Source organism: Budorcas taxicolor, chromosome 24, assembly GCF_023091745.1.
Source record: "Budorcas taxicolor isolate Tak-1 chromosome 24, Takin1.1, whole genome shotgun sequence".
Taxonomy (NCBI): domain Eukaryota; kingdom Metazoa; phylum Chordata; class Mammalia; order Artiodactyla; family Bovidae; genus Budorcas; species Budorcas taxicolor.
Genome location: NC_068933.1, coordinates 20333046 through 20349256, shown reverse-complemented (window position 1 = coordinate 20349256; position 16211 = coordinate 20333046). Strand labels below are relative to the sequence as shown.

At 38.9% G+C, this 16211-nt stretch overlaps 1 protein-coding gene across 2 annotated transcripts in view; it reads right to left on the bottom strand.

The window, feature by feature from the left end:
* The window catches only part of MSR1 (macrophage scavenger receptor 1), a 68296-nt gene that overhangs the window by 32573 nt on the left and 19512 nt on the right, over nucleotides 1-16211 (bottom strand). The window contains exons 6-8 of one of the 2 annotated variants that reach the window (XM_052661478.1): nucleotides 14511-14600; nucleotides 7481-7534; nucleotides 2743-3417 (exon numbers count right to left, since the gene is read on the bottom strand). In XM_052661478.1, coding sequence (XP_052517438.1) covers nucleotides 3407-3417; nucleotides 7481-7534; nucleotides 14511-14600 — 155 coding nt within the window. In that variant the 3' untranslated portion in view covers nucleotides 2743-3406. Of the gene's footprint in view, nucleotides 1-2742; nucleotides 3418-7480; nucleotides 7535-14510; nucleotides 14601-16211 lie in introns of those variants that run through there. The other variant, XM_052661477.1, reaches the window with a different exon arrangement.

Below are 16211 nucleotides of genomic sequence, written 5' to 3'. Positions count from 1 at the left end.
GGACAGTGAGCAGTTAAACAAGAAACATGGCGAAAGAAATGGGACACCCAAGCAGCAGCATAATTGGAAAAAAAAAAAGTGTTCAAATTGAGCCGGTTACTGAAATAAAGAGAGAATATTAACAGGTAGCTTCTTCCCCTGGCACACATGAGTAGCTCTTAGCAAGGTAATGGAAGCTTGGTGAGCATTCCAGAAAGACTATGTTTCTGAGTTAATATTCTTTAGGGAGAGACTGGAGGCAGTGGCTGGAACAGGATATGAAGGAAGAAACATAAACAGAGAGTAAATGAGAAAGCTTTCTTGGAATCTGACCTAGTGGAATTCACGTTCTAAGAACTTTTTCTTCCTTAAGGTCTTCAAATGATTACGGCCATCCTAGATAATCAAATTGTTCATTAAAAACCTCCCTCTCTCCACACCCTGCATATGATATATTCATGGTATTTATACATAAAAATATAGAAAACTAGTGCGGGAGTGTTGGATGGAGTCATAGAAACAAATTGGAACTTTGCAGATCAACACACCAGGTTTTGTGTTTCTGTTCTACCACTTATTAGAGGTGAGCTTCAGTTTCTAATCTATAAAATGGGAATGATGATAAGACTTACCTCAAAGGCTCTTCTGAAGATCAGATGAGATAATGCATTAAAGCCCCTGGTGCTGAGCAAATGTTCTCCAAACACTCATCATAATTATTTTATGGTTGGAGAAGAAGCCTTGACTTTGGTCAGCTGATTGGTTTGAGAAAGACTGGGATTCATTCAAGGGTGTGCTGAGTCCTCAGCAGTAATCAAATGAAAGACATACTGATATTTCATATCGTGGTATGAGTTTCATTGTATGTAGTCTTAATGGGCAAAAAGCACAGTAGAAAACAGGGACATTAGTACTTGGTACCTTTAGGACAGAGCATCACACAAAGTATTTAATTGTACAGCAGGAATTCTATTTGCCTGAAACACATACACTTTGAAGTTAGGGTGAGAACACAGCAAACTATTAGGACAAGTGTTAGAACTTGATGCAGACTTATTTTCTTTTTAGTATATGTTATTAAATCGGGTGTCATGTGCGCATTTGAACTGGGCATTCAGCATACTTTTGTCTAGAGATAAAGCCCTTCTGCCCTAATGTGGAAAGTTCAGGTTAGCATTTCACACATGCAAGAAGTTCTGTGCAGTCTGGGAAGCCAGATAGCTTGTGAACTGAAGCCTCTAGCATGGTGTCCCAGGGTGTCTGGGTTCAGGGTCATCCTGAGACCAATGTAGACCAAGTCTTGCCGGAAGGAAAGATGGCTCCCAGTACAGAACAAGGTAGGACATCCAATGAAACCACAGGCAACGAGATCCGACTCCTCTTCAGACGTCTGCAATAATCAGCTCCTTAGCATTGCTAGTTTGCTAGCATTGAGGATGGGTGGTCTGATTGCTCCCTGCCCCTCTTCTCCTGGAGACCTTAGTGTCAAGCCCGCACAAACCCAGAGTACCACTGACAACTCTAATTTGTTTCAACCTTTCCTGGAGCTTTCTCATCAGCAGCGTTGTGGGCTCATACTTCTTTCCTCAGAGCCTGGAACTCCTGTTTTATTAGCCTGACATTTTGTTCTGATCTGTGTTGACAGCTTCTGGCCTCTGGTGGGCACTCTGTTTAGTCGCTCCTTTTATTTATAACTTACACTCTTTTCCTCAGCTCAGACAAACTCATTGATTTGTGATCTGGTCACACTTGTGTTGCTCTATCTAATGTAAAATCTTATCCGAGTCTCCAGCATCTCTCTTTTTTGTCCATGGCATTTATTTGGCTTCTTGCATTTTCATTTGGCACACATTCATGTTCTGATTATGGATTTAAATGTCTGCATTAGACCAGTGAGAAAGAATAGCTCCGGGTTAGAGAGACCCACCGGGAACTATGCCTTACGAGTGTTAAGCACTCCCTGATTTTACAGAGCCATCTACATACATGGAGTATCATATGTGACTCTCACGACAACCCTGTGAGGTGAGTGATACAATGCCCATTTCACAGGCAAGGGAATGAAAGTGGGCAGACACATAGGGACGCTACTGAGAATTCTCCTAGAACCTTAATATCCTGAATCCTGGGACTATATGTGTTAAAACTTGGAGGGAAGGAGAGGTGAGGAAATTCCATCTGTTGATTAATAGAGATAAACATTCAAAATGAACCAGGAATCCCATAGCTTTCTTTTTTTGTAGTTTGTCTTTTCCTATTTTTTCTCCTTTCTCATTTTCAGCTTTTTTACCTACAAAAAATATCTCCAGTTCTACTGAAATATTTCTTTTTCTCCAGGATCTATACAGGATATTTAAAGCACAAAGAATTGCTTAAAAAATGTTTTTCTTTATAGTTTTTATTGAGTAACATAACTAACACACTTAGAAAGTTTGTTTTTACATGTGCTTTTACCAAGGATATTAAATGCAGCAGGCTGGTGAAAAGAGCTTTATAGAATAAAATAGTTTCAGCATTTTTTTTTTATGATCAAAATATTCTTGCTTGAAAGAGCCAGGTAATTTAAGGCAACAAATTTTAACTTTTTTATTTTTGGCTAAAAAATGTTGAAGGAACTGCCCCAGCTCCACTTGACTTAATGATAAAACTTGAAAAAATATGCCATAAACTGGAGAAAAGAAGACAAGAAGGTAAACTAAGCAAATCAAAGTCAATTTACCTTTTGAAAATTCTAAGGAATTGAAGACTCTTGATCCCCTCTGAACAGCCACGGAGCCCAGTTCCTTCCCCCATCTAGCCCTGCTCTAATGCATAACTGCTTGTGTTCATGTCTGTGTTTTTCAGGGACAATTAGTTCTGGAAGGCCAGAGACAACAGCTATCTTATTAGCTGTTAAGTCTAGCCCCAGGAGGTATATGGTAAACATATGCTGAACAAACAAATGGATTCATTTATGGCATTGCTATTTCTGGCTGAGACTGATATGTCTGAGGGTAAAGAACTCACATATAATCTGTTACCATGAAATTTCTCCTGGGAGCCAATGGATTCAGGAGACACTAGATGAGTGGGTGGCAGAGTGATCCTGGCCTGGCTCTGTAGAGGGTAGGAGAGAGCAGTCTGCAAGTCAATCCATGGAGGCTTCCCAGCTCAGGGACAGTGGTCATGGAGAGGTGCTGGAGAGTGGACAGGTATGAGCAGGGGAGCAAAGGCCCCAACAGCACCAAAGGACCAGGAGAGGAAGGCGTGCAGAAGCTGACACCATGTAGGAACCAAGGTCGTTGGGAGGAGCCGCAAGGGGATACTGGAGTCAGCTGTGCTGATGACTTGTCCAGAGATGAAGGGCCTTTTAATGAGATGGTAGCACGGGGTGTCCCGCCCAGCCCACCTGATCTTCAAAGGGGCCTGCCCTAAAACGATCAGGGAGTTACGCTGGTCCTGACACATGTATGGAAGAGGAAATAAGAATGAAATTAGAACATGCTCCAGCACCACACACAAAAATAAATGCAACATGGATTAAAGGCCTAAATGTAAAACCAGGTACTATCAAAATCTTAGAGGAAAACATAGAATACTCTCTGACAAATATCACAGCAAAATCTTTTCTGACCTACCTCCTAGAGTAATGAGAATAAAAACAAAAATAAGCAAATAGGACCTAATTAAACTTATAAGCTTTTGCATAGCAAAGAAAATCATAAACAAAATGAAAAGACAACCCACATAACGGGAGAAAATATTTGCAAAGTGACCGACAAGGGATTCATTTCCAAAATATACAAACAGCTCATGGGGCTCAATACCAAGGAAACAAACAGCCCAATCAATAAATGGGCACAAAATCTAAATAAACATTTCTTCAAAGAAGATACACACATGGCCAAGAGGCACATAAAAAGATGCTCAACATCACTAATTACCAGAGTAAAGCAAATCAAAACTACAGTGAGGTATCACCTCACACAGGTCAGAATGGCCATCATTTAAAAATCTACAAATGATAAATGCTTGCAAGGGTATGGAGAAAAGAGAACCCTGCTACACTATTGGTGAGAATGTAAATTGGTATAGCCACTACTAAGAACAATATGGAGGTTCCTTAAAAAACTAAAAATAGAACTACCATATGATTCAGCATTCCCACTCCTGGGCATATATCCAGAGAAAGCCATAATTGGAAAAGACACATGTACCACAGTGCTCACTGCAGTACTATCTACAATAGCCAGGACATGGAAGCAACCTAAATGTCCATCAACAGAGGAATGGATAAAGAGGAGGTGGTGTGGAAAATCAGTCAGCTATAAAAAAGAATAAAGTAATGCTGTTTGCAGCAACATGGTTGGACCTAGAAACTGTCATACTAAATGAAGTGAGTCAGACGCAGAAAGACAAATATCATAAGATACTGATTATATGTGGAATCTAAAAGAATGGTACAAATGAACCTATATGCAAAATGGAAACAGAGTCACGGATACAGAAAAGAAAAAAAAAAAACCAGTTACGAAGGAGGAAGCGGGGAGGGATAACTTGGGAGACTGGGATTTTCATATACACTCCACTATATGTAAAATAGATAACTAACAAGGACCTACTGTATAGCACAAGGAATTCTACTTAATACTCTGTAATGATCTATAAAGGAATAGAATCTAAAAAAGAGTGGATATATGTATATGCATAACTGATTCACTCTGCTGTATAGCAAAAACTAACACAACACTATAAATCGACTATGTGTGTGAGCGCTAAGTCGCTTCAGTTGTGTCCAACTCTGCGGCCCTATAGACCATAGCCCTCTAGGCTCCTCTGTCCATGGGATTCTCCAGGCAAGAGTACTGGAGTGGGTTGCCATGCCCTCCTCCAGGGGGTCTTCCCGATCTAGGGATTGAACCCGAGTCTCTCGTGTGTCCTACATTGGCAGGTGGGTTCTTTACTATTAGTGCCACCTGGGAAACCAGATCAACTATATTCAAATAAAGCTTAATTTAAAAAAAGCTGAACTCCGCCCCCCCCAGACAAAATAGGAAGTCAATGATTATTTTCATTATATTTAAATCACACTTGAAAAATATTTTTTAAAATTAAAGCAAAATAATTCAACATCAATTTTCATATATCAGAATTAATTGAAGATGTGGGGAATAAGGTACTTTCATACAGAATAAATTGGTGCAACCTTTTAGGAGACATTTGCAAGAATCCACCAAATTGTAAAATACATGTCACCTTTGAGTTATTGATTCTACTTCTAGCAAATTCTCTATTAAAAAACATTCCCAAAAGATGATGTAAGAGAGTGCTGAAAATAGCACTGTTTCTTAATGCCAAGCTAAAGCAAACAAAAATCATCAAGTATTCATCATTAGGGAATTGAATGATACATTATGCTAATTAGGGCAGCACTATATTAATGGAATAGTGTGTAGCCACTGAGAGAGAGTAAAAAGTACCATAAGTATTGCCATGGCAGATGATTGGTATGCTAACTTAAATAAGAAGACAGACTACACTGTGTAGATGTTTCTGGATATGATTCCTTCTGTGTTTTTGAAACATCATGGAATTATATACTCTCTATGGGAGGATACATGGAGAGGAATCTGGAGGCTATGTACACACATTTATACACGGAAGTTCCTCTTAACACTTCTTCAAAGAAAGCAAGCACATAAACTTCAAAACAGCCATGAAAATAAATACCTGTAAGTGAAAACATTTCTGAACACATCTGAAAATAAAAAGTGTTCAAAGCATTTGAAAGCCTCAGGTAACAAAAGAAAGGATGGGTGTTTGGTTAAACAGGCTGCAAAATAAAGGTTTCCCTTATTTGCCAAGTTTGGCCAGAGTCAAGGTTAAGAAACTCAGAGAATGTTTTAAGAAAAGACAAGAAGGAGATAAAGAACCAAAGATGGAGAGTCCCATGAGCAGAGGAGCCTGGCAGGCTACAGTCCTTGGGATCACAAGAGTCAGACAACACTTTGTGACTAAACCACCACCAAAGGAAGAGATAAATTTTGAGATAAACATGCAGATAGAGAAGAATTACACAGGAGCTCAATGAAAATGAGTGGGTGACAGGGGAAAGGGGAAGAAATGGAATAAAAAGTAAAAAGCTGATCAAAGTGATCACATCAAATAATAAATGGACACAAAGGAGACTTCTTCCTATCCACGGACTGTAGCCTGTCAGGCTCCTCTGTCCATGGGATTATCTTGGCAAGAATACTGGAGTGGGTTGCCATTTCCTTCTCCAGGGAATCTTCCTGATTCAGGGATCAAACCCACGTCTCCTGAATCTCCTGCATTGGCAGGTAGATTCTTTACCCCCGAACCACCTGAGAAGCCCTCAATACAATAACAACAACACTAATAATCACTGACTCACACTAAAGCACTTTGAGGATAAACAATACTCAGTATTGTTCAATTTAAGGGCACACACAGTTCAACAGTGAAGCAATCACGGAAACGATTATAGAAAGCATCATATGGTTATACCACACTTAAATGGCTGGCATTCACAATGGTGACCCTAAGTTGCCTAAATGTGTCATCCACACACACGATTAGGTTAAAATAATTATTTTTAATAAGAGAAAAATTAATACTGCATTTTAAAAACAATAATTACAATAGAGAACTGCTAGAGTTTTATGGTTCCATGAAAGGATTTGCCAAAATCTGTCTCAATCAGATTCCTGATGGGTAAAGATTATGATCATCGCTGTGTGTATCACCTGTTCTCACAGCACACACACATCATACACACTACATGCAGTGCCTAGTGAGAATGCAGAGAAGTCAAATGTGAATTCCTCATCTCCTTTCAAAATTTTTTCATTATATCTGGTAGGTTCAGACTAGACATACCAGTGTTGACTTATAAAGATAAGTTATCTAATATTTAGTTTTCAAGGTCCAATTTACAAATTCTCTACACTAGAATATAAAATCACCATTCCATTCACAGAGAGTCCTGTTGTGAAATCTATGCTATTGCAGTTTTGAAGGTCTGGGATATTGAATATTACTTGTCCAGTTTTTATCAAAACAAAACACAAAAAATCCCAGCTGTCACAGAATTAGTCTGTCAGGGTTCTTAGATTGTGCAAATTCCTATATGTAACATTTCAGTTATTTCGGTTAGTAGGTAAGGAGGCTGTAATTGTTTCTATTCATAAGCTTGATTTTCCTTCAGCAGATTGAAATTGGCTTGAAAATTGAGCAATTTTCTGTGTGAAATTTTTAGAAAATTACGCTCATCACAAAAACTAAATACAAATGGGTAATGAGATTTAGAGCTGTGCAATTTAATCTATTTGCTTTATTCCAATTAGCACAGTTTACTTGTAGAAAACTGTGGCTGACTTTCAGAGCATCTATGGATCAATACTGAAGTTCTCAACCTCTACATCAAGAGTAGCCCACCACCATCACAAGCTTGTTTATTACAGAGACACAGAGGAAAAAAACCAAGAAATTATAAACTTACTTTGCATGCTTCCACTCCCTTTTTCTCCCTTCTGGCCTTTTTGTCCATTAATTCCTTAAAAAAAAACAACGAAAAAATATTAATTTAGGCAATTTACAATGCTTGCCCTAAAAGGAGACAGAGTGTGATGAGGTCATCTGGAACATCAGTGTATAACAACCTACAGATGCTCAGACATAATAATGTTGATGGTGATAATGATGATGATGATGACAGCTATCATTTTAGAAGGCTGTTATGAACTTGGCATTTTATGGGTAGGTCCTTTACATACACTATCTCAGATTCCTTACCAGGGCATTAAGTGTTCTATTAAGTGTTCTATTTTCCTAAAGTAAGCAAAACTGAGGAGTAAGCAGTTTGCTTGAGGCTCCATTTTATCCTTTTTACCTGTGTCCTCCTCCCTTCCCCAGAAAGTCTAGTGTCCACCATCTCATCCCAAACTTTGATTTTCCATTCTCATTACAATTTTTCTATCTTACTTTCTATTTCTTTTCTCTTTTGTGTGGAGCCTCTCAAAGACTGAGCAGTGAAAAGAACTGGGAGTGCTGAGATCCTGATTACCTCAGTCCTGGGGAGAGCTGGGAAGGTTTAAGGGGGCGTCTAAACCTCTAGGCTTCAAGAAATTTTGGGAAATTTTGGCTTTGTGAAATTTCATTCATGTAGTTAGAGGGTGGTACAAAAGGTATTCTAATAAGGCTTAGGGCTTAGGATACTTAGGGAAACATCGCTAAGACCCTGCTCTTTGCTAATTGGTTGCTATTTCATCCATGGTTCTGTTTGGAAAGTTTGATCCAGAGGATCAGTCCTTAGCACCAACGAGAGACTTCATGAGGGACAATCCCGTCTCATGAGAGGGGTGCTGCTCTTGCTTACTTATTCTCCTTCCAAGGGTCCTCAGTTGGCTGTCTTGCAAATAATAACCTTCCTGGTATGAAATGCATGACTGATCACAGTGCCATCTAGCTCTAAGTCAAAATCTGTATTAACATTCTTGATTTCCTCTAATAACAAACAAGGACTGCTCTCTTCTCATCCAAGAACTCAGAAAGCAGAGTTCAAAAACTCATGAGCTTTGGGATAATAACAATCATTTTAAAATCTCTTGTGTTGAATTATTTTGCTTGGCCACTTATTAGGTATGTGGCTCAGATCAGGTCTTTAAACTGCCGGGAGAAATAGCAATAACCTAAGATATGCAGATGACACCACCCTTATGGCAGAAAGTGAAGAGGAATTAAAAAGCCTCTTGATGAAAGTGAAGAGGAGAGTGAAAAAGTTGGCTTAAAGCTCAACATTCAGAAAACAAAGATCATGGCATCTGGTCCCATCACTTCATAGGAAATAGATGGGGAAACAGTGGAAACAGTGTCAGACTTTATTTTTCTGGGCTCCAAAATCACTGCAGATGTTGATTTCAGCCATGAAATTAAAAGATGCTTACTCCTTGGAAGAAGTTATGACCAACCTAGATAGCATATTCAAAAGCAGAGACATTACTTTGCTGACTAAGGTCCATCTAGCCAAGGCTATGGTTTTTCCAGTGGTCATGTATGGATGTGAGAGTTGGACTGTGAAGAAAGCTGAGCACTGAAGAATTGATGCTTTTGAGCTGTGGTGTTGGAGGAGACTCTTGAGAGTCCCTTGGACTGCAAGGAGATCCAACCAGTCCATCCTAAAGGAAATCAGTCCTAGGTGTTCTCTGGAAGGAATGATGCTAAAGCTGAAACTCCAGTACTTTGGCCACCTCATGTGAAGAGTTGACTCATTGGAAAAGACTCTGATGCTGGGAGAGATTGGGGGCAGCAGGAGAAGGGGACGACAGAAGATGAGGTGGCTGGATGGCATCACCGACTTGATGGACATGAGTTTGTGTGAACTCCGGGAGTTGGTGATGGACAGGGAGGCCTGGCATGCTGCAATTCATGGGGCTGCAAAGAGTCGGACACGACTGTGCAACTGAACTGAACTGAACTGAGCTAAAGTTTATTCTTCTTTCAAATGAAAAAAAAAAAACAAACCCAATACTTTCTATTGCAGAGTGGCCTTGAAAATTAGCAACCTTATTTAGAAAAAGCCTTGCCCGTAAGAGATGCATGGGAGAGATGGTAGCTCTCATTATTTGTTGTACAACATCACTTAGCTAGAATGATCTCCATGATTTTATTCTGAGTGAATCAGAGAGGATATTTTCATTTCAGTTCACTTTTTTATGGTACAATTATTTTAAAATTTATTTTTCAGTTTTACTCTTTATTTTGGATTTTATTTTTTTACCTGTTTTTTCCTCTAGTTTACTTTGCTTCATCTATGCTTTGTTTTTGAACACTTGTCCTTATTTGACTTTTAGAGAAGATTTTTTTTTGATCCCCAATTTACTATATTAAAAAAAATACAAAATAATGTGTGCTTTTATTAAAAATTAAAATTTCAAATTAAAATTTTATTGTAAAGATTTCATGAAATCCCAACCATTCTTTATCAGAGTATGATACAGAGAAAGTCTCTAATTATTTTACATCTATGATTACAATGTACATCATTAAATTCACTTTTTACTTATGATGCAGTCATTTCAGGCAATATTAAATTGACAAGAATCATTAATCTTGCACAAAGTACCCAAAACCATTTCTACTTTTTTTTGGGGGTGGGGGGGTGGGGATGGTAGGCTTTTATGAGATATAATAACAAAGTTTTAGATTTCCTCAAGAGGAAAAATCTAAGATATTAAACAAAAATTGGGGCTAGGGCTTTAAAATGGTGTAACTGGTCAGTTCTAATTCTTTTCAGAGAAGATAATAAACAATTTTATCATTCTAGCACTATTTTCACAATTAGAAAATAGTTGTAAAATGATTCTTGGAAGTCTTTTCATATTGCAATTTGTCTTCAGTATTTAAACAACAGGATGGTTTAAACCAAAGATCTGAGCAAATGAACTACTTTTTTTCTTATAAATAAAAACAAATGTTTTATGTTATTTTAGCATGATTCAGAGATTTCCTCACAGACAGCATTTGGAAATCTTTTTTCATACCTGAACACATGAAAAACATTCTTTCTAGAGAACAGGGTTCCTCCCTCCTTTATGAAGCGATGCCTTAGGCTAAAAATGAGCCCAACAACTTTGTCAAAATCTGGAGTTAATCACCTCCTGTCAGATATGTCACTCTTCCATCAAAAATAAAGAACTAATATCTCAGACAATCACTGAAAAATAAGAAGTAGATGGTATGTAACATACTGCCATTCTAAATTCTAAGATCAGAGGAGCTATTCTCACTGACATCATTATGATGTCAGGCATTATCAGAGCCGCTGCCACGAGCCAGGCACTGGGTTCCCGTTTTCACACGCAGGCACACTCAGCTCAGCCGGTCTGTCCACATCGATTCAGATGTGACACCCTCCCTCCTCGGCCTAGTGCTTCTTCCTGTCTCCTAGATTCTTCACCTTCAACCTTCTTCTTAACCTGTCACAGTCTTTTCACCTTTCTTTCCTCTGTATCTTCAGCCACTCCTGTATTTCATCTGGCCATCAGCCTTTAAATAGTATTCAAATTACCTTCCAAAGAAAACACAAAATCAAATGAAAGAACTGAGCTCCTCCTCTCCCTCAGAAGAGCCAGACCTCTCCAGCCCCATCTACAGTCCCCACCACCAGCTACCTCTGGGCCTTTCCTAATCTGGCTTCCACCCAACCCCACCAAAACTGCTCTCAATAAAGGCAACGTCTTCATGGCAACAAATGCCAAGAGCTTTCTGTGGGCCGCATCTTACTTGACCGACTTGTGCAACTGTCTGCCTTTTCCGCATCACCTTGTCTGGGCTCTCCTCCTCACTCGGGCTCCTTTGCTCTTTCTGCTCTGTCTGAACTTCTGGAACCACTTCAGCCTTTATCCTAGGCCCCGTCTTTTCTCACTGCCTACCCATGAAATACTATTAAAATAAATGATTATTAAAATTCATTGACCTCAATGAACACTTAAATGAGCTTGACTATAACTTTGTCTTTTTACCTCTGGCTTCACCTCTGAGTTTCAAATCCATATATTTGACTATCTATAAATATCTCCATGGATGGCACAGAGAAAGTGTTTCATAATTGTATGTCAAATAAATAAATGAATTTGCTATGGTCTATAGCTTTAGATACTCCTAAGAAAGACCATAACTCATTCTTAGAATCAGACTTTGAATGGATTCCAAGAGAAGTAAATTATTTACATTGCTGGAAAATCTAGTTCATTTTAACAGGTTCTATTCAGACTCCTTTAGGGATTTTAAGTATATGTAAGGTTACACATCAATTAAATCTTCCAAGCTCTCTTCAGTAAACCTGTTGGGATGATAAATGCTCTATCAATCTGGGATGGATCAAGAAGAAAGTCTTCCCTTTTTCTGCTTATATGTTTATATTTTATCAGTTAAGGACTGTGTCTTCTTTACTTCTCATTCCCTTGTACCAAGCATTGTCCCGTGTGTGTGCGCGCGCGTGTGTGTGTGTGTGTGTGTGTGTGTATGTATATATATGGGGGGGGTACTTAATACACATGGAAGAAAGAGGGCAGGGTGGGGAAGAAAAGGAGAACAGGAGAGAAAACAGGAGAAAATAAATAGGGTTGCTTTTTTAAATACTTTTTTGCCTTGAAATCTGTTAATGCTTTGACATCACTCAGATAGTCCAGGCTGTCATTATTTAGAAGATGACAATTCATAGATTTTATTTCTAATTGTATCACTCTTTGGACTCTTGTATGGAAGGACTCATTTACTGTTTTAATCTGAAGTATAACTAAACCAGTACCAGACACTGGCTGCTCACATTTCTAGCAAATTTGAATCTTTTAATAAGGAAGGGATATCCTGAGGATATCTTTGGTCAAGGGATTTATTACCTCTGTCCAGAGTTACTGTTTCTCCACATTTCTTTACTGGAAATGTGGTTCTCAAACTGTGATCCCTGGATCAGCATCATCACTATTACCTGGAAACTTGCGAACAGTAAACATTCTTGGGGGAACCCAATTCTTAACCTACTGTATTAGAAACTCTGGAGTTGGAGCCCCGGAAGTTGTTTTAACAGGGTGATTCTAATGCCTGCTGAAGCCTGAAAACCACAGACAAAAATGGTATACTATGCATCTTTAGGCCAGCTCCCATAGGACTTTCTTTAACACCTTGTCCTGCTGTATGGAATTAATCCCTCTACTTCCTACTTCCACAGCTTCCACCTCCCATACTTCTGTCCAACTGTACAAATGTTTATTACTTACCACTTGGAAATATAGCTAATTGCTTCTGTATTTTTCTGCCCCTGCTCCCTTCTAAAATTTCTGTGCAAAGTTCACAATTCAGGCTTAGGCTACTGGCATAAGGAGTAGGAATAATATCATCATGTATGCAAATTGTCACGGGCCCAAGCATGTCGATTATTAAATACTAATAAAACAACGTCTGCTGGATCATCAAAAAAGCAAGAGAGTTCCAGAAAAAACATCTATTTCTGCTTTATTGACTATGCCAAAGCCTTTGACTGTGTGGATCACAATAACCTGTGGAAAATTCTAAAAGAGATGGGAATATCAGACCACCTGACCTGCCTCCTGAGAAACCTATATGCAGGTCAGGAAGCAACAGTTAGAACTGGACATGGAACAACAGACTGGTTCCTAATAGGAAAAGGAGTGTCACCCTGCTTATTTAACTTATATGCAGAGTACATCATGAGAAATGCTGGGCTGGAGGAAGCACAAGCTGGAATCAAGATTGACAGAAGAAATATCAATAACCTCAGATATGCAGATGATACCACCCCTATGGCAGAAAGTGAAGAGGAACTAAAGAGCCTCTTGATGAAAGTGAAAGAAGAGAGTGAAAAAGTTGGCTTAAAGCTCAACATTCAGAAAACGAAGATCATGGCATCTGGTCCCATCACTTCATGGCAAATAGATGGGGAAACAGTGGAAACAGTGTCAGACTTTATTTTTTGGGGCTCTGAAATCACTGCAGATGTTCATTGTAGCCATGAAATTAAAAGATGCTTACTCCTTGGAAGGAAAGTTATGACCAACCTAGACAGCATATTAAAAAGAAGAGACATTACTTTGTCAACAAAGGTCCATCTAGTCAAGGCTATGGTTTTTCCAGTGGTCATGTATGGATGTGAGAGTTGGACTATAAAGAAAGCTGAGCACAGAAGAATTGATGCTTTTGAACTGTGGTTTTGGAGAAGACTCTTGAGAGTCCCTTGGACTGCCAGGAGATCCAACCAGTCCATTCTAAGGAGATCAGTCCTGGGTGTTCATTGGAAGGACTGATGTTGAAGCTGAAACTCCAGTACTTTGGCTACCTGATGTGAAGAGCTGACTCATTTGAAGAGACCCTGATGCTGGGAAAGATTGAGGGCAGGAAGAGAAGGGGACAATAGAGGAAGAGATGGTTGGATGGCATTACCAACTTGATGGACATGGGTTTGGGTGAACTCTGGGAGTTGGAGTTGGACAGGGAGGTCTGGCATGCTGCAGTACATGGGGTTGCAAGAATAGGACATGACTGAGTGACTGAAATGAACTGATACAGTAGGAGGCAAATTATCTTACAAAGGATAGGATTTCAGGTCTACCTGTGTTTTGCTAATTATAACTTAAGAGGATTTGAAGGGTTTTGGTTAAAGGGACGTTAATGTTGTTTATTAATATTGGTTATTTGGTTAGTATTTTGCTTTTTTCTTTGCCAGTCTCCCACTCTCTTTATTCTGTGATAGATGGTGATTTACAGTGGTGTGAAGCTGATAGATCCTCTCTTGTGCTTTTATATTAAACTGGTTTCCTGTAGTAGATAGAAGCCTTGCTCACATGGACAGAAATCAGTTTCAAAATGTTTCAGATCACAGATAAACTGCATGTAACTGCTACTGTTCATACCATGATGACCATTGTTTTTGTTATCTAAGAAGTTGAAAGGAATATCAATGATCTGGTGTTTATTTTCATGTTCTATACAGAGAATATGCATTATCAGAATACCTGGCTTCCCGGTCCTCCCCGCTGGTCCTGGGAATCCTCGAATTCCAGGAAAACCAGAGATCCCCCGATCACCTTTAAGACCTGGATTACCTACATGATAAATGAAGGGGAAAAAAAACAGTAGTAATAATTCATTTTTCATAACGATTTGAGAAAATAATGAAGCAATCTAATTTCACTAATGGATATAAAAGAGGCGAATCTCCAAGGTGGAGGAATAATGTCTTTCCTAAAATTTCATGTGTAGAAATTGATAGATAATATCAACAGTAAGTAGAAAAACATTAGTGCATACACAGCAGATATTCAATAGGTAACATATCGTTAATATAAATAAAAACACATGAGGAAACATCTTAAAGTTTTAATTAGAAGGTTTATATAGTCTAATCAGGAATCTTCAAATGGCAGGATTTGGCTGTGGCTTAAGTGATAACTTTGAAATGTAAGTTAAAAATTGGATTTTTAAGAATTGTCCCAGAGATTTCACAACTCAAGAAATGGGAAATTTCAAAGAATATTTATTTAAAAAAAACTTAGGTACTAGTGAAGGAATATATTACTCTATTTCCCATGCTCTTGTTTATACCTGCTGCTGTTGCTGCTGCTGCTAAGTCGCTTCAGTCGTGTCCGACTCTGTGCAACCCCATAGACGGCAGCCCACCAGGCTCCCCTGTCCCTGGGATTCTCCTGGCAAGAACACTGGAGTGGGTTGCTATTTCCTTCTCCAATGCATGAAAGTGAAAAGGGAAAGTGAAGTCGCTCAGTCCTGTCTGACTCTGCGACTCCATGGACTGCAGCCAATCAGGCTCCTCCATCCATGGGATTTTCCAGGCAAGAGTACTGGAGTGGGGTGCCATTCTACTCCACTCTAATCCCAAACAATAATGTAACTGTGTGTGCGCGTGTGTCTCCCAGGCACAAGGAAAGTATTCAGTAAAAACTTCTTAAAATAAATTTTAAAGTAAAAGGTCATAGGTCATTCTCCTTGACATGCTGCCAAGGAATCAGCACGCTGAAATGCTTTATTATCTTATTTGAGATAAAGCACAGTTTAACATAATATCCACCCCAGTACATAAGTAACAATTATAATATGCTTGCTGTATTGATTATTTAAAACTACTAAGATAAATAATGGACTCCAGTATCCTTGCCTGGGAAATGCCACAGATAGAGGCGCTTGGCCAGCTGCAGTCCACGGGGTTGCAAAGAATTGGACACAACTTGGAAACTGAACATTAGGCTAAACACTTATTTTTCTCAGACTTTCATATCATGGTTGAGTGTCAAGCTGAATTTAGTGAGCTTAACTGCATGTATATGTGGGGTTTTAATAAACCTGCTTAAATCAGAAAGTAGAATTATCAAGGCAGTCCATCATATACTTTTAAGCTCCTGATTCCAGTTCTACACATGAGGCAAATGGGCAACGTGGCAAAGAACAAAACAGAATGCAGCAATTAGTTAGGAGAGATGCCTTATAACTTGAATATTTTTGCTGCAGTGCACCAAATCAAATGTAACCTAATAATCTAAGAGAGTCAGTTTATCATTCCCACAGTGAAATCTGCTTCTCTTTAGAGGGGCCAGATAATGCTTGTTTGTGTACAGGAGCAGTACCAATAGCCACAGACTAAAGCCTCACTTAAAGAATCAAAGCAGGTTTGCAACAGTATCTGTTTATAGTATTAACAAAAA